The 23,094-nt window shown below is 39.2% G+C and overlaps 1 protein-coding gene across 3 annotated transcripts in view; it reads left to right on the top strand.

Moving 5' to 3' along the window:
- The first annotated feature begins 1,091 nt into the window (after positions 1-1,091).
- The window catches only part of DNAJC27 (DnaJ heat shock protein family (Hsp40) member C27), a 29,599-nt gene continuing 7,596 nt past the window's right edge, over positions 1,092-23,094 (top strand). For 2 of the 3 annotated variants that reach the window (XM_032391560.1, XM_032391562.1), the window contains exons 1-5: positions 1,092-1,366; positions 8,708-8,790; positions 12,502-12,571; positions 16,888-17,052; positions 17,693-17,815. In XM_032391560.1, the coding sequence (XP_032247451.1) occupies positions 1,280-1,366; positions 8,708-8,790; positions 12,502-12,571; positions 16,888-17,052; positions 17,693-17,815 (528 nt within the window). In that variant the 5' untranslated portion in view covers positions 1,092-1,279. The remainder of the gene's footprint in view (positions 1,367-8,707; positions 8,791-12,501; positions 12,572-16,887; positions 17,053-17,692; positions 17,816-23,094) is intronic. The other variant, XM_032391561.1, reaches the window with a different exon arrangement.

Below are 23,094 nucleotides of genomic sequence, written 5' to 3'. Positions count from 1 at the left end.
GTAAGCTTCCTTCTTAAAAATCATGTTTTAAAAATAAAATGTTTTAAAATCTGACTTAAGATAGCTAAGAAATTTTGAGGCTTTATTCACTGTCTTCCTGCAATGTATTTCCTTTAAGATGTTTAAAGCTATGTGAGAACAGAAATAATGCTACTTTTGCCCTTGTGATTTACTCGGAAGTTGGCAGCCATTCTTTTTCAGGGCACTAATCATTTGTCAAGTTCTATTTAACTTCTGTAACTCAAGATAATGACTCAAAAAATTACTGTTCCTCCCAGACTGTTTTCTATCCAAGCAGATGCTTTTCTCATCCCCTGGAATGAGAACGGAAAAGTGGTTATCTTAGGACTCATTACTATTCTACTGTCATATTATCAGTTACAGGGAAGGTGAGCACAGATGATGGGGTTAAGTTTGAATGTGAGTGGGAGGGAGAGGAAAATGAAGGAGCAAACAGCTACAAGCACACACATCTTCATAGAACTGCAAGAGTGTAAGAAACGTCTAATCTGCGCTTTCTTCCTACAGATGAGGACTACGTAATAGAAGAGCAATGACTAAACTAAAATCCGTCTTGACTCCAAATGGACAAGCTATTTTTTTTAACGATAGTAACGGCCCTCTTCCAGAACCAGGGCCCCGACTTCTCCACTTCCCCCGGGCTCCTCTGCAAGCCCAAGCAAGAGAAACATAATATGGGGAGGCGGGGGGTTGTTCGCGTAGATGGGCCCATAGGGACTGAAATTTTCAGAAAAAAACACCCCCAAACAGACTATGGTCTACTTCGAATTTTTAGCGCGACGGGGCCTGGACCCACAATTCCAAATACTCCCGGCCCAAGGATCTGCCCCAAACCGCAATACATTTCTACCACTCGGCTGCAAACGTTAAAAAATGCCGCTGTCCTGGCGCCCCTGCACCCGAGCCGCGCTCTCGGTGTAAAACCAGCCACCCGTCAACGCCGACTTCCTGCTGAGGGACTCAGCCCGGCGCGTTGGCGCGACTCCTGGGAACAGGTAATCAAAACCTCGTCTCCAGAGCCCGGTGATGACGTCACGCCGCCCCTTTCTAGCATCGCGAGACTCTCTTCTCCCACCCCCGGTTCCCAGCGCTCCTAAGCGCCCGCGCCCGCTGCTAGGCAGCGGCGGGGATGGCGAGCCGCGGAGCCGGGGCGGTGACGATAGCAGCGATTCCGCCATTGGACGAGGAGGCCTGAGGGACGGGCCAGCCTGGTGAACAAGGAGACAGCGAGGCGGGTGGCCCCGAGAGAGCGAGGGCAATGGAGGCCAGCATGCCGAAGCGGAAGGAGCTTGGCAAGTCCCTGCGCATCAAAGTCATCTCCATGGGCAACGCTGAAGTGGGAAAAGTGAGTACCGCGCTGGGAGGGGCGGGACCTCAGCGCGGCGGGGCGACGTGCCGATTGGCTGGGAGGGCGGCCACTCAACAGCCCGGGGCCCAGCCTCCTCCCCGCCCCTGAGCAGGCCCGGGTCTCCTCCTAGGGGATGCGCCTCCGTGAGGAAAACTCTCCTGACCTTTTTGACCTTTGGGTTGTCCCCCTCCTCCTCCACTGACGTCACTCTCCATAAGAAGGTGCCTCTTGTGACCGCTAACCCTTGAATGTATCCCCAAAAGAGTAAGGAGGCCTAGGTCCTTATGTCAGATCGTCTGCCTAGCTACCCTATCTGCCTTCTAGGTGACCTGTCCAGGACTTAGAGGTGGAGAATAAAAGTTTAGTTACCCCAGCTGTTCTTGGGAGCCTAAGGGAGCTTACTGGGGTGCATGTGAGGATTGGAGTTTGTAAATGTTGCTCCGCAGACGTGGAGCCCAGAATCCATTTTTAGAGCATAACTGATGGTGACATTTTTCACAAGGAAAGTGCAGTGGGTGTCAAGGAGCCTGCATTATTTTGTTTTGTGTATTGCTTTTATTTTTATTTCTGGTGGTGTCATCATATTCATTCTCTCAAAGCCTTAGTTCCACCGCCTTTCTCTCTGCTGGATCTAATGGGTACCCCCTATAAGCTCTTCCATAGTGTGGGGGAGGGGGGCGCAAGAGGGACCAGAGGCCTTCCCCCAAGTGAATTCTAACCTGTCTCCTCTTCACCCAATTGTCTCCCCTTCTGGGTAAGTGGAAGCTGTTGGTTAACCTCCTAAGGTCATCAAATCAATGACAGACAGCATTAGAACTTGGGTCTTCACAGCCTACTGCAGTTCTCTCTCCATCATTGTATGCTGTGAAAATCAACTCCAAGTAGATCTATATGCCAAAAGAGCTGTTAATGGAAGTGTTTAGGCCAGTGCCCTGCACATAGTTGATGCTCAGTAAATGTTTATTAGTGCCTTTTCTTTCCATTTAGCATTATCCTGTACTATTTATGTATCTGTGTGTATGTATGTAAGTATTAACACTGAAAGTCAACATTTATTGAACATCAACTATGTGCCAGGCATTAAAAAGAATAAAGCCTCTAAAAGGTTTAATAGTAAGCTGGCTAAGTAAGCATGCATCACTTTTGTAATTTTTCTATGCTTCATGGTGCAACATTAAAAATAGACCAAAATGCCCAGTGTCACATTTTTTTAACATTGTTCTATATTTTTTAGCCAATGCAATTAGACAAGAGAAAAAAACAAAATATGAAATACTGGAAAGGAGAAGGTAAAATTATTGTTATTTGCTAATGATATGTTTATTTATCTGGAAACCCAAAGAGAATTAACTGAAAAGCTTTTAGAAACAATAAGAAAATTCAGTAAGGCAAAATTAATACACAAAAATTAACAGCTTTAGTATATCAAATGATATGTTTTAATATATAATTGAGAAATTATTTTAATTTACAATAACAGCCAAAATAAAATGCCTAGATTTAAACTTAAGAAGAAATAGGTAGGACCTATATGAAGAAAAATTTAAAGCTCTACAAAATGACATAAAATTACTTAAGCACATGGAAAGATACATTTTCCCCTTAATTAGGATCACTTAACATTTTAGAGATGTCAATTCTATAAAATAATCTACAAATGTAATTCAGTACTAGTTAAAATACCAATAGGGGTTTTTCCCTTTCAAAACATAATAAAAGGTACTAAAGTCCTTTGAAAAATTAAATGTGAGAATAACCAAGACAACTGTGAAAAAAAGAAAACACTACCAGATAATAAAACATATTTTAAAGTTACCAAGCTTTTCCTATTGATGCTGGAAAGAACATAGAGAGACATCAGTGGAACAGACTGGAGTCCAGAAATAAACCCAAATACATAAGGAAATTCAGTTTACAACAAATGTAGTAAAGTGGTGGGAAAGTAGGGACTATTTAATAAGTACTGCTGGAACAACTATTTACTATTTGGGAGTAAGGTGGATTCCTCTTGCATTGCTTTCTCAAAAATGAATTTTAGGTGGATCAAAGATTTAAATGTAACTTAAAATTTTTTTGTTTTTTTTTTTTTTTTTGCTGGGGCACCTGGGTGGCTCAGTTGGTTTAGCATCTGACTCTTGATTTTGGCTCAGGTCATGATCTCAGGGTCATGAGATCCAGCCCATGTCAGGCTCCATGCTGGGCGTGGAGCCTGCTTAAGATTCTCTCTGTCCCTCTCCCTCTGCCCCTTCCCCTCCCCTCATGCTCTCTCTCTCTCTCTCAAAAAAAAAAAAAAAGCCTTAGTTATAAAAGTGGCACATACTCATTTTAAAGAATTTGGAAAATATAGAAAGATAAACAATTTTAAGTTAAAAATTGAGGCATGCCCTGGTAAATAATCTTTGGATTAAAGGGCAAATCAAAACAAATGACAAAATAACTAGAAAGCAATGGAAGGGAGAGAATCTGTACTGAAACCTTCAGGACAAAATTAAAGCTGTAGTCAAAGGAAAACACATTATCCTATTCATTTCTAAAAAAGAGAGAGAAAAACTAAAGGAACTTAATTGTTTTACAACTTGGTGAGTATACTAAAAACCACTGAATTGTATACCTTTAAAGTGTGAATTTTGTGATATGGTATATCTCATTTTAAAAGACCAAAGGAACTTAGTACCTAAGACATTAGGAAAAGATCACAAAATAAACCAAGAGAAAGTTGGGAAAATGAAAATTAATAATAAAAAAAAGTGCCTAAAAAATCTATTTAAGAAAAATAGAGAAAACAAAAAATTACAAGATTAGTACTGAAAGGGAGACATAATCACATGCTAGAAGAGATTAAAAGAATGGCTAGAGAATATTACATCCAATTCTATAGAAGCACATTTGAAAATGTAAAGGAAATGAAGGACTTCCTAGCAAAATATAAATTACCAAAATTGACTCAAAAAGAAGTAGAAAACCAGTCGATTAGTCACATAAGAAGAAATTAGAAAAACAATGAAAGGATTTATCCTCCAAAAAAGTATCAGGATCAGATGGCTTCATGAATAAGCTTTATTTAAGCTTTAAGTAACATATAATTTCAGTTACTTAAATTATTTTAAGGCAAAGAAAAAGATGAACAGCTCTCCAATTTATTATATGAAGTCGTGGTAACTTAACTAGCAAAACTTGATATGGTATCAAAAAAAAGTATATCCCAATTTCACATATATAGAGAGATGCATAATTTCTTAAATATCAACAAATAGAGCTCAGCAATATATCAAAAATAATTCACTTTAGCAAGTAGAGTTTATCCCTGGAATGCAAACATGGTTCAATATTAAAAAGTTAGTCAACAGGGTGCCTGGGTGGCTCAGTTGGTTAAGCGACTGCCTTCGGCTCAGGTCATGATCCCGGAGTACCGGGATCGAGTTCCGTATCGGGCTCCCTGCTCAGCGGGGAGTCTGCTTCTCCCTCTGACCCTCCCCCCTTCTTGTGCTCTCTCTCTCTCACTCTCTCTCTCAAATAAATAAAAATAAAAATAGAAAAATAAAAAGTTAGTCAACATAATTTGTTACATCAGCTGACCACTGGAGAAAATTTTTTCAGTACTGGAAAAACATTTGATATAATCAAGTAGGCAATCCTAATAAAAACTAAGCAAAATCAGAATAAAATGAAACTACTTAAATATGATAAACAGTATTTATTATTAACCAACAGCAAACATCATACCAAATGGTACAATGCTAAGTCCATTTCCATTAAAATTAGGTATGAAAATGATACTTGCTATTTTCCTTTATTACTCAGCATTGTTTTAGAGGTTCTAGAAATCCAGGAAGAAAAAGGGAATTTCTAAGGGCTTAATCTTCTCTATGGGAGAATCCTGAAAGTTCTCTGTGGTCTTTGTGTATATCTAATTCAGCTTTCTGCCTTGGCAGTCAACCTACCCCAAAGACCGAGTCCAGTTCTCAGTGCCTTCTAGCATCAGAACTTTCCTAACATGGGGCGCCTGGTGGCTCAGTCAGTTAAGCATCTGCCTTCGGCTCAGGTCATGATCCCAGGGTCCTGGGATCGAGCCCCGCATCGGGCTCCCTGCTCTGCGGGAAGCCTGCTTCTCCCTCTCACACTCCCCCTGCTTGTGTTCCCTCTCTCGCTGTGTCTCTCTCTGTCAAATAAATAAATAAAATCTTAAAAAAAAAAAGAACTTTCCTAACGTGCTTAATTTGACTCTTCATAACACCCAACATTGAAGCTTGCCCTAATTTTAGATTTCCAGTTATATTTAATAAATATTTTCCTGTTAAATCAGTTGAATTGGGTTTTCAGAGGTCCTACAATATTGTATATACTTCTTGGAGTTTCTTTTCTCTCTTAACAATAGATATGATAATCCCTCCAAGTTATCTGATACAGCTCTGCTCTTTTTCATTTGCATAGTCCACAATAAGCAAGATTCCTCTGTTGATGAGAATTCATGTCATTTCCAGCTTTTCCCCTACTACAATGTTGCAATAAATGCCGTGTGTGTGTGTGTGTGTGTGTGTACATACACTTAAATACTGGTCTTCTAATTTCCATAGACGAGATTCCCAGGGGTAGAATGCTGAGTTGAAGAGCATATTTTTAAATTTTAGTAGCTATTGCCAACTGCTCTTCAAAGAACTATATTTCTACCAGCAGTATAGTATGCAGGTCCCCTTTTTCCCATATCCCTGCCAACACAGGTGGTGTTATTCTTTTAATGACTCCTAGTCTGGTTGGTGAGAAGTATTACTTTAATTTGCATTTCATGGACTACAAATGAAGTTGAGCACCTTTTCATATGCTTATTGGCTATTTGGATTTGCTCTTCTGTATATTTATATTCCCTACTCATTTTTCTATTGAATGATGTGTCTTTCTTACCAATTTTTCTGGTTCAGGGACATCAGAGATAATAACTTTTTGCCGGTCATACGAGTAGTGAATATTTGGGTATGTCATTTGTCTTTTAATATTTTTATAAATATTTTGCCATACAATTGCTTTTGTTATTATTATTTCTATATACTCTGTTATGCTTGTCTTTTCTTTTTTTTTAAAGATTTATTTATTTATTTGAGAGAGAGAGAGAATGAGAGAGAGAGAGAGAGAATGAGAGGGAGGAGAGTCAGATGGAGAAGTGGACTCCCTGCTGAGCAGGGAGCGCGATGCAGGGCTCGATCCCGGGACTCTGGGATCATGACCTGAGCCAAAGGCAGATGCTTAGCCGACTAAGCCACCCAGGCACCCCTGTCCTTTCTTTTATGGTTTTTGAGTTTCCTTTCTTGGTTGAAAACTTCTCCCTAAGGTTGTACATATGTTGCACATTTCTTCTGCACTTGATCTTAGCCAAAGGACTGAGAAGTGATGGTGCACATTTTCTTCTGAAATTTTTGTTGTTTTATTTTTAAATTTTGAAATCACAAATTCATCTGAATTTATTTTTGTATTTAGAAAAGGGCCCAGCTTGTGTGAGTAGCATTTTACTAAAGAAATCATTCTTTTCCCCGTAACTTTAAATATCACCTTGGTCACTTTTAAAATTTCTTTTAATGAGATCTATTTCTGGGCTCTCTGTTCTGTTCTACTGACCTATTTGTCTATTCTTATGCCAATATAATACTGTCTTGATTGCTTTCAGAATATTTTAATATCTATTAAGGTAGGTTCCCTCCTCTTTCTATTGTCCTGCCCCATTCCTCTTTTTCATATTTTGATTAGTTCTTCCCAGATAGTTGTTCTTTCATATGAATTTTAGGAAAATTCTATTTTAAAAAAGAGGCCCACTTTAATACCCATCGTACTGCATGGAGCACTGGGTGTTATACACAAACAATGAATCATGGAACACTACATCAAAAACAAATGATGTAATGTATGGTGATTAACATAACATAAAAAAAAGTTAAAAAAAAAAGGCCCAAACCTGTTAAGATCTTAACTGAAACTGCATTAAAAAAGAAAAGTACCTAAAAATCTATTTAAGAAAAATAGTGAAAGCAAAACATTCTCTCTGTATTTATGTTATTTAACTTAGCTTATAAGATCCCAAGGACCAGGAGCCCTGTCTATTTGTTTTATAAGGAGTGGTTATTAATACAATTACTTAAATGTGTGTCTTGTTAAATACTTATAACTAGTATTTAAATAGTGTACTGTAGTTAAAGGACTGCCAGGCCTCTTAATCTCATGAATAATTTAGAAAAAGGCTATATTCATTTTCCAAGCTATTGTGAGAGAAAATATTTGTGAAATGCATTCAAGCTATAAAATGCTTTTAAAAGTGTAGCCTCTTAGCAGTAGTCACTCCAAAGAAATTTTTCCTTCAGTTCACAATAAGCTTATTAACTGCTTTTTAAATTAACTGTCCTATTTAATTTAGGTTAACGTTCATCAGGGAAGGATTTGAGCAAAATAAACTCCATTACTAGCACTCCTAAGTAAATTGTAAATTTCATGAGTGCTAAGAGCCATTATTAATCTATGGCATTTAAAATTGGTTTTCAGTGGCACTGAGCAAATTTCATTGGCATGAGCAAAAAGATGGAACTAAAATACTGGTGTTTACTGTCCTCAGATAGTTTACTGTCTAGCTGAAGAGATAAGATGAATATATACATGTGAAATGATAACTAACAATACAAAGCAATGTATGACTGCTGGCATGTGTGTGCGTGTGTGTCTGCATGTATAATATATGTGTATATATTAGTATGTATGTAAAGTGTTAGAAGAGTTCAGATGCAGACAAGATCTCTTACAACCTGAAGCTCAGAGTTTGAACTGCCTTAAAGGATAAGATTTGGAAAGAGGGGAGAAAGCTCATTCCAAGGAGAGGGAAAAGTAATGACAAAAGTCAGGATGTCAGGTCTATGGGAGTTTTGCAGAAATGGAGAGTTTATATTAGAAGGGTTCAGACAGGGAATACAGAATAGGGCCAGATTATGGAGAACCTTGAATAAAGGACAAAGGAATTTGGATTTCAAACTTGGCACTGGTCTTAGTATTTGAAGATGTAGATCTGCTTTTGAGAAGGGAGGTCAAGGCTAAACGTTTTGGTGGTATTGTTGAAAGCATAAGAGTAAGTCTTCAAAAAAAAAAAGAGCTCAAGGATGGAGAACTAAACTGAAAACATGTTTGGTATTAGGGAAGAATATTTAAATAATTTTTCTTTAAAATTTTCACTTTTAGCATTTGTTTTGGTTATTTGAAAATGCTTTCTCTCTCATTGTGGTGAGTGAAGAAACCATAATGAAGAACTGTGCTTATTTTGTATGTTTCCAGAGTGTATTTACTAAAAGCATGTATTTTTTACCTTTTTAGAGTTGTATTATAAAACGGTACTGTGAGAAAAGATTTGTGTCTAAATATCTTGCAACAATTGGAATTGACTATGGAGTCACAAAGTAAGTACATTGTTTCTTTGGGCGTATAAATTACACAGACCTTCGAACTCCTCTAAAATGATGTATCTTGGGGCACCTGGGTGGCTCAGTCGTTAAGTGTCTGCCTTCGGCTCAGGTCATGATCTCAGGGTCCTGGGATCGAGCCCCGCATCGGGCTCCCTGCTCGGCGGGAAGCCTGCTTCTCCCTCTCCCACTCTCCCTGCTTGTGTTCCCTCTCTCACTGTGTCTCTCTCTGTCAAATAAATAAAATCTTTAAAAAATAAATAAAATGATGTATCTTGAAATAGAGATTCTGAAGACACATCAGGAAAGATAGGAATAAGAGAACTTTACAGAAATGTAGTGATCATGTAATTTGTTCATCACTGAGCACGTTCTTTTTTGCCAGGCCTTGCCTTAGGTGTAGGGTCTACAACAATGAGCAAGTTAATAAAAAGCCTAACTGGCAGATGTACCTTTTTAGGAAACATGTTTCTGTATAAAAAGGTCCTATTAGCAGATGTGTTTATAGAGCATTTTGAGATATTCTTTCTAAATATTATGTGGAAAATTTTCTACCAGAGGACGTCCTTTATTGGTTTATGATCTTTACAGCCTTTTGGTATCTAGAGAATGATCTGGGAGAAGTAAAATTGGGCAGAAGTGGGGATTTATCTGGAGATGAACCGAGGGTGGGTTGAGCTTGGGGAGATGGGGTTACATTAGCAGGAAATAATACTACCAAAGCATAGAATTGAGGTATACAGCACACTCCTGGAAGGTGGAATTTCAGGGGCTCACTATTCTGGCCCTAACCTGCCCCTCTCCTTCCGTCTTGTTGCATTCCTTTACACACTTTACCCTCCATCCACACTGCACCGCTGTCCTCATATTTTCCTGTCTCAATGCCATTATTCATTCTGTCCATCTGAAATGTCCTTTCCCCTCATCTCTCCATCTGTCAGACTCTTTGAGGTGGAAAATGGTCTTGTTCCCATAAGGCTTTGGAATACCTCCTTTATTCGTCAGGACTTTTTTTGGTTGCAAATGACAGAAATCTTAAACTTCTCTATGCTGTTTATGGTACTTAGAATAAATTGCCACATGTCATTATTATTTATATATGTTTAATGTCTCCTGCTAGATTGTAAGCTCCATGAAGAAGGGGCTATTAGTATAAATCATCTCCAAGTGCCTAGTACAGTGCTTGTACATAGTAGATACTCAAAAACTATGTATTATTAGGTAAGATAGGTACATCTAAAGAGGAAGTTTGCAAGATTAGAATATGAGGGCAGCTTTCAAGAAGGTAGACTAAACTGGTGGGGTATATCTATACTTCAGGACACAGAATTTCATCAATGGTATGGCAGGAGATCCTATTTAAGGCAGTTCTGTTTTAAATCCATATAAGTAGCTAATTTATTCAACTAAGAAATGAGAATCACCATATTATGCCATGGAACTGTGGTAGTTTAGTCAACAGACTATTCTATTTCTGGCTGAAATTTTTTTGGAGAAAGATGGTTGTCCCATGGTGAATCAGGAGGATATAACTGAACCCAACTCAAATGAGCTCAAGCAAAAAATAATAATAATAATGAAAAATAAAGGATATTAATTCATATAATCCAATTACAAGGATGCTGGGCCTTAGAGATGGCTGGAACCAGGGACAGAATATAGCCAGATCATTTACTACATCTCTCTCCACCTTTTAGCTTCCTCTACATGGCTTCCAGCCGATCTCAGACTCACACTGTGAATTTTACTTCCAGAGAGGGACCAAAGCTAGTATTCCAAGTTTAAAAATCCCAGGGAAGGTTTGATTGTCCAGGTAGAGACAGGTGTCTTTCCCCAGCTCAGTTGGCTGTGGCCAACAGAGTGGGATCACTAAGAACATATAGCAGAACCCATCTGAACCACAACCACAAGAGGAAAGGGGGGTTCTATGCGGTAGTCAAAATAACAGATACCCATTCCATCCTCCCTGTTTCCAGTATGGTGAAGCTCAAACTCCAACATGCTGAAGAATTACTTGTAGAGTTTGTAAAAATGCAGATTCCTGGGACCCACCCACTAAGAGTCTGATTTGCCAGGTCTGAGGTGGCGCACAGGAATCTGCATTTTTAACAGCCTCATAATAATGATGCAGGTGGTCTTCAGGCCAGAACCTAGGAAAGCACGACCTCGAGGTAATGAATTATCATTTTTCTTAAGGTAATATCCTCTGTCTGGCATCTGAATTAAATTAACCTCTTTGAGTTTCAGTGTGTGAATACATTTTTGTTCATTCTTGACTTCATAGCCTTTAGTTACATCCTCTCTCAGCTGCTATCTCTTTAAGGCAAAATTTTCTAATATAAATTATTATACAGATCTTCTCCAGATGCTCTCAGACTCTGTTGTTATTTTGTTTTTGCTCTTCTCACATCCTCTTTTATAAGATGGATCCTGATTTCACAGATGTTAAAATGAAAACAAATATGCGTTTTGGAATTGATGAAATCTGGTAGAGAATTCAGGAATAAAGAAATGATTAGTGGTTAGCTTAATTTAAATCTACAAGTAATATAAAACAACTATAGGAATTATGGTTTCAGAATAGAAAGTGGATGTTATAAATGCAGACAAGGGAATAATAACAATAAACAAACCAGGAGGTGGTAAAGGGACAATGAGAGCAAGTACTGATGTCCTTGTATTCTGTAAGAGGGGGTCGTGTCGATGCTGTGTAAATTGAAACATGTCACTTAAAACAATGATTCTAACCTGTTAATTTATTGTGAATAATTCCTATTCTTAACTTAGAGGGGTCTTTTAGGAAATATTTCTTGTGATGAGGAAACATATTTAAAGTTCAAAAATTCTAGCTCACTTCAGTTTCTTTTTCTTTTGTTAAATTCAATAACAAGTAAATTTTATACTTTTTATTTTAAAATAGCATAATCCCATTTTTATAAAAATACTTATGCTTATCAGTCATATCTGTGCATTGAAGAAGACTGCAGTGTTGTTCATCTATAGTGACGAAGGTTTTTTCTGGGTGATAGGATTTGGGATAAATTTTAAACTTTCATCTTCGTGTTTTTCTTTAGCATTTGAAATACTTACAATATTTCATTAATTTATTTACCAATAGTGATTTTTCTTGAAAAAATAAAAAGGACAAGATGCAAATACGCTATGATGTTGACAGTATTTAATTCTAATATGAATGGTTGTTATTTTTCCTTTTTGTTCTTTTCTCTGTTTAAAAAGTTTTGAAAACAAGTTGACTGTTGCTCTTGCTCCATGAAGATCACACACGTTAGTTATTGTTCTGCGTGGTAACCAAGCATAACCACTAGTAATTAAGATGTCTTATTAAGTGAAATAAAATATTTTGTTTTCCTTCATCTCTCTCCTACTTGCCTCAAGTCAGTTTCCTCAGTTCCGTGGTAATAGTCACCATTTGTTAGTTAAGGGGCATGGACTGAAGTATCTTAAGGTAAGCTGAAGGTAAATGAGGGTCTTACTACAAGTGGGCTCAGTGTTCTTAAAACAAGGAGGCAGGATGATCTGCCAAGTTGCCAGCTTCTGTTGTATTGATTATCTGTTATCAGGAAGAGGCACTGAGAAAGCCTCTTTTAAATTTCATTCATTTTAAAATTCATAAATGACATAAGTGATATGAATGGGAATGCAGAAGCCATAACCTTCTTTGTAATTGTTTCCATTTGAACATTTCAGGGTGCAAGTCAGAGACAGAGAAATCAAAGTTAACATCTTTGATATGGCTGGCCATCCCTTCTTCTATGAGGTAAGAAAACCTTTTTGAGAAAACCTGTATCCAGTATTGTCAGTGGATTAGGGAAAGATCCTGAGTTATCTGAAACAACCAGTGTGCAAATCATGTATAAAATTAGGTGAATTTAGCTGATGGTTGTGGCTTCCTTTCTGAGCCTTAACTGAATGGAAACCTGTTAGTCTTTTGTTCCATCCCCTTAAACAGTGGTAGGAAATTTAATTGCTAATGTTCCAAACACTTAGATAAGACATTTTAACTTTCAAAGGACTGGTTTTACTTTATACCTTCCCGATCAATGGCCATCATTCATTCACCACATACCAGTGTGCCAGTTTCTATTGAACACTGGTAACACACAGTCCCTGTCCTCGTGGAACACAAATCTGTCAGAGAAGACAGATGTTAAACAAATGACAGAATGCTTGGGAGCATTTAATATCTAGCCTAGCTTATCTGGGAGGACAGGAAGTCTTGTTGAAAGAAGCAACACTTAAGCATTGATGGATTTGATGGATAAGAAGAATTACGTAGGTTGGTGGGAATCCAGGGATGATGTGATGCACAGGATAGTTTTGAGTGGTGCAGACTATAATAGTTTGGAGAATGAATGTCTCTAATGATGGGGTCGCACTGCCTCACAAGTTCATTTGCTTTACCATTAAAAACTCTAGATTAACAACTCCCTTTTGAAGGCTGCCTTCCTTTGACTTTCACTATTGATCTTGGCCTTGTTTTTGGAACAACATAGACTGAGTCTGTGCTTTTACAACAGAACCTTTCTAATATTTGTTAATCCGCTCCTTTTCAGGTAAAGTATTTTCTAGTCCTGCCCCAGCTAGGCTTCTCAAGATCCTTTGTGGATAATCTCTAGTTAGCTGATAGGGAGCTGAGAACTGAACACAACATTCCAGATATTGTCTAGTGAAAAACACTGAGTGTTCCTTTACTTTCTATCATCAGACACTAGACATTGTATCAATGCAAACTGAAATTACAATAGCTTTTTTTCCCAGCAGCTCAAAAAGATAGAAGTATAATTAATAGAAACTCCTTGAGTTCACCACTTCTGAAGTAACTTTTCTCTGAGTAGCTTTGATTTTTCCTTTTTTGTCAAATATTTACTTGTCTGTAGCTCAAACCCTCCTTTTTGACAAGACCAAAGCCATCTTCCCCCTAAGCCCCAAACGGACCAAAGTATACTTTTGCTCAGCACACACCTGGTGAAGCACTGATAGCCATTCTCATGATCCCTGGCCTCCCTCCATCCTTGAGGCCTGTCCTCCATTAAGCTACTACTGGCATCCGTCCTCTTGACAGGTTTATCCAAAGGGCCTACTGAGAAAGGACAGTCTGCTTAGCATGTGAGACAGCACTCTCAGAGGACAGTGTCAAAGAGAGGACCTTGAGGGAATGCTGGGCCTGTATCTTAACAGCAGTCTTGTTTCCACTGATGCACACATCATTCTGGGGCTTGCTGGTATGAGTTAGGTGGTCTATAGAAAATTCTTGAGGCCCAAGTGATATTAAACTAACAGCTTTCTCTGACCTACAAGCTAGAAAGTTTGCCATTTCTGCTCTAAGAAATAATCCCAATTCCCTTAACATCCTTTAACTATTTAATTAAACTTTGGATGCTGCAAGACTTCCAGGACTAACATCAGAGAGCTGTTTTGGGAGCCAAGAATAAGAGAGCTGTGGGGGACCATTGAGGCTTCTCCTTTTTCATTTTACAGGTGAGAAAACTAAAGCTGGAGGTGCTAAAACCACTAAAGATTACAGAGGTAGCTAGTTGCTGAGCCCAGACTTGAACTTGAGTCAGTGGAAAGAGAAATCCACGGAGCTTGCCTAAATCTCTATTTACACGCAAATCTCCCTCTGGATAGCATAATTTGCATTTTGAAATTCTTTGGCCTCTACTTACCTTCTCTACATTCAGCTCTTCTTGATTTAAAATGTCTCGAATACTTACACCTGGTAGGCCCTGTTGGCGACACAAAGATGGACACGTCAAGATGCATGCCTTCACGTCGCCTGGAGTCTACTGGGGAAGGCAGCTGTATGTGCTACCAACTATAAACCAGACAGGAAGTGATAGGAGCACTACTAGAAGTACAAAGGCTGTGGTATTCCAGGGATATAGAGGTTAGATTCTGTTTGGCAGGGGTTGGGGGTTAGATGATGAGGTGTGGTGCAGGAAGAACCCCATGAAAGATCCAGTGTCATAGCTAAAGTTGAAAGATTAAAGATAAAGAGATGTCTGTTTCCAGATGGAGTTAGAGAGGCACAGGGCAGCTTTGAGGAACGAGAGATTATCCACTTTGAAGGACAGGAGGTAGGAGCAGGATAAGACTGGGAAGCTGGTGGAGGACTGATTAGAAACTTTCAACACCAGTTAAAAGAATTTGAACTTTAGGGGGTTGGCAGTGGGAAGCACTAAAGAATTTTTGAACCAGGGCTTTAAAAAGATAAATATGCACTGCGTATAATGTTGCTGGGGAGGTTACTTAGAAAATTCTTGCAGTAGTAGTCAAGAGGTAGTGTAATGTTGGCATGTGGAAATGGAAAGCAAGTGACAGGTGCAGGAAACCTGGCAGAGGTGGCTCCTACAGGATTGTTTGTACCTGCTGAGCGAAAAGGGAGACGAAAGCAGCAAAGGTTAATGCTAGGCTTTCCATCCCCCTGACTCAGAGAACGGTGTGCTCCTTTCATCACCAGAAGTTTAAGGGAAGGAGAAGATTGGGAAGGAATAAGCTGGAGGGTTTCCTGTTGTACATATTGAATTTGAGATTCCAGCAAGACATTCAGCTGGGAGAGTCTAGAGCTAACTAGAAACGCAGGTCCGGAAGCACAGATGAAAAGGCTCACCTTGGAGGTTCTCACAGTTGAAACTATGCAGGTGGTTATGTTGTCTGAGTTGGAGGGAACGATGGAAAAAGAACGGCTGAGGGCCTGGGACAGGATTTGGGGAATTATTGCGGCCAGCTGGAGTGGGAGCAATGGAGAGAGGAGGAGTTGGTAAAAGACCAGACAAGAACCTGGAGAAGGTGGTGTATGGGAGCCAAGGCAGCAAGAGTTTCAGAAAAGAAGGGAGAGGCCCGTTTTCACAACTGCAGGTGGGCTGAGGACCTTGGGGACTAAGGGGACTAAGGGGAGGAGACCCCTGCTGTTCATCACTTTAATTCTTTCTGATTTTGTTGGTTTCAATTTAGGAGATAGCTGCTTCTGTTTCTACAAATTAATAGACATTTGCATTCTTGGCCCAGGCATCTGTCTATACTCAGAAACCTAAATTTCATGCCTGATGTGTGTAAGATGTCCTCATTTCTTACTACAGACTGGTGTGGGTGTGTACATACTGGAATTCTATGAGACAAATGAGTAATATGTGGCCTCTGTCAAGGTTCTTACTGGAATTTTGGCCTGAAACCCCCAAGTCTGTCAATGTTACTCCTCACCCACTCGACCTATCATTCCTCCGCCACTTTCATATGCCCTGTACTTCATGCTGCCTCTTCCTAGAATTATAGATATGCCCCAGAAGCGAGTTGCCATTTCTAGCAAAAATATCAGAGGAGGACCAGAGGAGTGTGAGAAAGGAAGGCAGAAGGTGCAAATACACATTGTTTTGCAGGCACCATTTAGGTGCTTTGCCTTCATTATCTCCTGTAATCCTCGTAATCACCCCATGAAGTAAGTAGTGCTATCCCCATTTTACAGATGAGGACACTGAGACGCAGAGAGGTTAAGTGATTTGCCCAAGATCACACAACTAGTAAGTAAGTGTGAACCCAGATCTGACTCCAGAGCCATTACATCACACTGAGGCTCTGAGTTCAGAGTTCTGAAGTTGGTGTGCAGACCCAAGAGTCAGGGAACTCTGCCTAGCATCTTGGGGAAGCCAGCTTTGGGCTGTGGTACATAAATGGCTGTACCTCTTGCTGATGCTTGTGTTATTTTTGTATAAGTTCTTCTGAATTGTTCACTCACCCTCTGGTTCTTCCTGAGAAGAGCTTCACTCTATAGAATGTGTGTTATTTTAAGGTCTACTAACGAGAATTAAAGATTGATTGCCTCTAGGAGGTAGAGATGGAGGTGAGAAGGGGTGGGGCAGGAAGCTGTTACTTTCATCACAAGACCTTGTACTAGTAGGGGTTTTTTTTCATATTACTTTGATTTTATAAAAAGTCCTCTAAAGACCAGTAGCTATTGAGATACAATAGCAAATACTATGTATACACAAAAGAACACACTTTGTTATGTTAATGACTGTGAGATATATTATAAAATCACAAAACCTACAATTTGCACATCTGTTCTTTTATGTGAAGGTTCGTAATGAGTTTTACAAGGATACACAGGGTGTAATACTGGTCTATGATGTTGGGCAGAAAGATTCCTTTGATGCCCTTGATGCGTGGCTGGCAGAGATGAAACAAGATCTTGGACCTCACGGAAACATGGAAAATATTGTATTTGCAGTGTGTGCCAACAAGGTAACTGCTTTGGAAATGGTATGCTCAACTTTCCGGATTCATTATGGGAAGAGTGCAGCTCTGAGTTTTGGGGAACAAATGAAAAGAAAAGAAGTCCTTATTCTATACTATAGGAATCAACAGCTTTTCAAAACATACATCCCTAAAACAAAAAATAAAAACACAAACTCCCGTATGTCAGGATATTTATCCATTTTTTTCTGGTGCTGTATGTGGCGAAGGATATTGGTGGCTGAGCAGGAGAGGGGGGTCCTAATAATTACAGTCTGACCTGATTAGAGAAGGGACAATCATTAGGTGCAGCCTGGATTATGGAAAGGTATGAAAAGCAGACTGTGGCCCCTTGAGTGTGGGAGATATCATGAAGCCAACTTTCACAGAGGTGAGGAGCAGTTTTCTTAAAGGATAAAGTGGGAAGTGTGGGAGCAGCACTTGTCATTTTGCCACAGAAAATCAGTCTATGTTCAATATTGGCAAAATTTTTTTGTCTCTTTGGGTCCTCATAATTGTTTATACTAGTGCTGGCATTCATTTAAGAGTAGTTTTTGCCTCAGTAAAGGATTGATGAAAACCTCACAGGGCCTATACTAGTGGGTCAAGGTTGGGGTCTTCTCTCTGCCCCCCCAACTTTCTATTTCAGATTGACTGTACCAAGCACCGCTGTGTAGATGAAAGTGAAGGGCGTCTGTGGGCCGAAAGCAAGGGGTTCCTGTACTTTGAAACTTCAGCACAAACTGGAGAAGGAATCAATGAGATGTTCCAGGTAAGCTAGCATTGTTTTGTTTGTTCCAAGGCTGACCATGCCAAATTTTAGTTTAAATTATGAGAAGCAAAAATGTAATAGGAATATCTTATTAGAATAAGCTTGTTCTTTTCAGAAGCTGGTAAGAAAAAGATTAAGAGAGAGAGTGTGTGTGTGGTATCTGCCTGCTGCATACTTGAGACCAGACCTGGCTGATCGTCAGAATTACTTCGGGAAATTCTTCAAAATACAGATTTCTGGGCTCCAGACCTACTGGAAGCTTAGTGCTGTGATGGAGCTCAGGAATCTGTATTTTGAAAAAGCTTTCCAGGTGATTCTGACGATCGTCAAGTTTAACAACAGTTATTATATACTTACTTACAGTAGAACAAAGATTTTCTTTAAAACTACCTTTGGTTAATGGTGTTACATTTGCGTGGTTAGATGGAAGCATTACTCTGGCAAAATTGCCTTGCCATAGCTAATATAATTCTATATTGTAGGGGTGCAGTTAGAGAATAGGAGACTGGCATTGCAGAGTCCAGCCAGTCACACATAAAAATAAGGTCTTACCCACCAAGTAGGCAATGGAAGGATGCACTCATATTGCAACCTGAATGGATGCTGATTTTTTAAAAATTACTAATCTTGAATAATTTTAAGGGAACAAGGTTTATTTGTTTATTTATTTATATTTTTTTAGAGAGGGATGGGGGAGGCGCAGAGGGAGAGAAAACCTGAAGCAGGCTCCATGCCCAACGTAGAGCCCGATGCGGGCTCGAGCTCACAACCCTGAGATCATGACCTGAGCTGAAATCAAGAGTCGGACACTTAAACAACTGAACCACTGGGGGCTCAGAACAAGGGTTTTTGTTTGTTTGTTTTTTTAAAGATTTATTTATTTATTTTAGAGAGAGAGAAAGAGAGAGAATGAGCAGGAGGGGCACAGGGACAGGGAGAGAGAGAAACTCAAGCAGACTCCGAGCTGAGCATAGAGCCCGACATGGAGCTTGATCTCATGACTCTGAGATCACCACCTGAGCCGAAACCAAGATTCGGATGCTTAACCAACTGCACCCCCCAGGTGCCCCCAGAACAAGGCTTTTTTTAAACAATAAATTATAAAGTCAACTCTTAATTACAGATACATTTGGAAGTAAGTGGTGGCATGAATTATGCATTTTTTTCTTATGAATATATCTGATATTTTGGGAATTTTTAGCATTTTAGATACTGTAGCTATACTATAAAGAGTTGTTCTTAATTATTGAGTGGGATTTTATTTAATCTTTTATGCTGAATTTCTTTCTCTTAAGATGTCACCACCCCTGTTAGAAGACAGGTTTCATCCTTGGCTGACAGGCTAAATTGGGCATCAGTAGCTTCCATTTCAAGACCAAATAAGGTTGATATTGACTTGCCACACTCTCTATTCTATTGAGTACATGAACCTGTGTGAGTTTGTACCTATTTATGTGCAATAATGATACTTAATCATTTGAATGTTGTTTTACAGTTCTGGAGAAGTGTACATGTTTCATCTCATTTGAGACTTTATGTGGCAGGTTTTATTCCCATTTCAGATGTTATAACATTTAAGAGTAGTGAAGTGACTTGTCCAAGGGGTATAAATAATGACTGTTGAAGATTACCTTTCTTTCAGCACTTTAAAGATTTGGTCCATTCTCTTCTGGCCTCTCCTCCAACTCCTGAGATATTAGCACATGTTCTTACTCTTAGTCTCTTGTGCATAATGTGCTGGGTTTTGTTTTTTCCCCCTCTAGCCACTTACAAGAGTTTTTCTTTATCTTTGGCTTTCAGCTTTGGATTGTGTGTCTGGATATGGTTCTCTTTATATTTATCCTCCTTGGTGTTTGTTGAGTTTCTCAGATAGCTAGGCAGCTGTTTTTCACCATAATTTGTTCAAAAATTTTTTCGCTTTATTTTCACTCTTTTCCTTCCTGGACTCCAGTTACATGTATATTAGGCCATTTGATTTTGTCCCACATCCTTGAAACTATGTTATTTTTCTTTCCTTTTTCTCTATTTTTTTCAGATCGCATAGTCTCTATTGGTCTTTCAACTGCTTTTAAATCCACTGAGTGAATTTTTCAATTCACTACTTTTCAGTCCTAGAATTTGCATTTGATTTTCTTGTGTAGTTCCTGGTTCTCTGCTGAGATCCTCTATCTGTTCACTTATTAAGACTATATTTTTCTTTACTTCTTTGAAATATTTATAATATTTTTTTAGCTCCTGGGGCGCCTGGGTGGCTCAGTTGTTGGGTGTCTGCCTTTGGCTCAGGTCATGATCCCAGGGTCCTGGGATCGAGCCCCACATTGGGCTCCCTGCTCCACGGGAAGCCTGCTTCTCCCTCTCCCACTCCCCCTGCTTGTGTTCCCTCTCTTGCTGTGTCTCTCTCTGTCAAGTAAATAAATAAAATCTTTAAAATATATATATATATTTTTAGATCCTTTAAATTCTTTCTCTGCTAAGTCCAATATCTGAACCATCTTGTGTCCAGTTCCTATTGCCAGCTTTTTTTTTTCCTGACTATAGATCACATTTTCTTGTGTCTTTGTATGAGTAGTGCTTTTTGATTGAACACCAGACATTGTGGATAATACATTGTAGAAGCTCTAAGTTCTTTATTTTCCTCAGCAGAATATTGTTCTTATTTCAGTGGGCAATTACTGACAGATTACATTCATCTTGCATGGGCTTGGTTTTTTGCTTTCATAGCAAGGATCTGAAGGAAGCCCAAAGTGTTGCCCAAGCTCTTCTAATTTGTTAGAACTCAGCCTTCAAATTCTGTCTCCTTTGCAGATCTTGTCAGCTCTTGGTTTTAGGTTTTGTCAGGATGAGTCTACTACCAAGCCATAGTCTTTCTGTGGTGTCTTAGCTAGATACTAGGGGTGCTAATGAGGTGGTAAGGCAATCTCTGCACTCTGGCAAGGTCAAACTGTAGTGTTTCCGGAATGCCTCTTCCCAAAGCACCACTAGACCTCTAGTGTATTGGTTCTATTCTCAATCCCATGGTAAGCCTCAGGTGATCTCACCCTATGTATGTATAGCCTAGACCTCAGCTACAGATTAGTGGGGAACCCTCACATGGACTTCTGGGGCCCAACTCTGCATTGCTCCTTCCTCTCCAATGCCCTACTCTGCAGATTTTAGTCACTTCAATATCCTCAACATCTGATCTCTGTCTCTTTAATTCAGTGGGACTTTGGGACTGCACAGACCAGCTGTCTGTGACATGGCCAGGAAATGGACTCCAGGTAGAAAACCAAGTGGCAGTATTGCACTTGCTGTTGTCCACTACCTGAAAATAGTTGCTTCATATATTTGTCCATTTTGATAGTAGTTAATGGCAGAAGTTCTAGTCCGGTACCCATCACTCCATCATGGCTGGAACTCAGACATGGAATGTAAATAGACTTTTGACTTCAATTCTACTGTTCTGTATGCCACACTACAGCCGGCCCTTCTAAACCATGTGTGTTATGAGTGAATACTTGTGTCCTCAGAAGTCTGTGAGTGTTTATATTTTAGTTTAACTTATAAACTGGAAGAAAACCTTACTGATACAGAGCACAAGCAAACATCTGTGAACTGTGATGACTTTTAGGTTGTTTTTATCCTTTCAGATACATCTTGGGTTGCACTAATGGATAAATTAGTCTGTTTAAAAACAGGCTAACAAGGAATGTAATAAAACTATTATGTAAGCAAACACTTGGAAGAGTGCTTTCCTGCTGGTTCAATTTAATAAATATTTTCTTTGTTTCCTATAAACTTATAGACACTTTATGTCAGAAAGGAACTTAGTTTTGTCTTATTCACATTGTGAACAGAGAGTAAGATGGACTAAATCATGTTAACTCTACTTTTGTCTTGGTATCTAGTGGCTTTTCCTTTGGCACCCTCCTCACAAATCAGGGCTTCTTGTTTAGGTTGCCAAGTCTATTAGCTATTACCAGAGATAAGGAGGAGTCTAAGAAATAGAAAAATTTTAGACAATAACAGGAGCTATGGAAATATCTGAAAAAGAAGAGGAAGAGATTAAAAAAGAGATTTTCAACTTAAAAGCAGTATAGTGTATTAAATGAGTCTTTTGAGCAAAGTTATCTAACAAAAGTAACAGTGCACAGAGTATGAAGTATGAGCAGGATCAAAAAATAGTTTTCACTTCGAAAAACATCAAAAAAATAGGCAAAGAATCTGAATAATTTACAGAAAAAAGAAAAGCACTAGGCATATGAAAAGACATTCAGTTTCACTTATAATTTAAAGAAACTCAAATCCAGACTGCGTGCTGCACAGAGGCTTGACGAAAGTGAGGCTGTACGAGAATGCCCCAGAGTGACCAGGGGTAGAGGAATCCTTGTCTGACACTGGGGTGGGGCTGTAAACTGGCACAGCTGTTTTATGGGAAGGTTGTCAAAATCAAAGATTAAAATGCCTGTACACTGTTATTTAGTACTTCTCCATTTAGGAATTTATCCTAAAGCAGTATCTCCACAAGTGCACACACACACACACGCACGCACGCACACAAAGTATTCATTAAAGCACTGTGTGTAGTAGCAAAACCTGGAAACAATTGACTTGTCTAAGAAAATATGGAGTTGTTTAAATAAATTAAGATATAGTCACACAGTGAAATACTGAACAGTCATTAAAAAGGATGAGGAAAGTGTCTATATGTACTTTCTCTCTAGAGAGAGAGTCCACGATGTATTTTTTTAAACGATTTTATTTTATTTTATTTTATTTTATTTTATTTTGATTTTTTATTTATTTGACAGAGAGAGACACAGCGAGAGAGGGAACACAAGCAGGGGGAGCGGGAGAGGGAGAAGCAGGCTCCCCGCTGAACAGGGAGCCTGATGTGGGGCTCGATCCCAGGACCCTGGGACCATGACCTGAGCCGAAGGCAGACGCTTAACGACTGAGCCACCCAGGCGCCCCAAGATTTTATTTTTTTAAAGTAATCTCTATACCCAATGTGGGGCTCAAACCCACAACCCCAAGATCAAGAGTTGCACACTCTACCAACTAAAACAGCCAGGTACCCCTGTATTTTTCTGTGAAAAAAATGCGAGGAGCTAAGCAGTATGTTTAATCTGCTTTCTTTTATGTCAGTGTTTAGTGTGTAAATGGATGTACTGGTATTCTGATAGAAAATTTTTCTGGAAAGATACTAAAAAAATATTAACAATGGTTACTTCAAGGAGAGGAACTTGAGGGGCAGGGAGACAGTTTTCATTTTACATTTTTATTTACTATTTGAATTT

The sequence above is a fragment of the Phoca vitulina genome, unplaced genomic scaffold (assembly GCF_004348235.1).
Source record: "Phoca vitulina isolate PV1807 unplaced genomic scaffold, GSC_HSeal_1.0 scaffold63, whole genome shotgun sequence".
Taxonomy (NCBI): Eukaryota; Metazoa; Chordata; class Mammalia; order Carnivora; family Phocidae; genus Phoca; species Phoca vitulina.
Note: the sequence above shows the minus strand (reverse complement) of the source record. Positions and strands in the feature narration are given on the sequence as shown.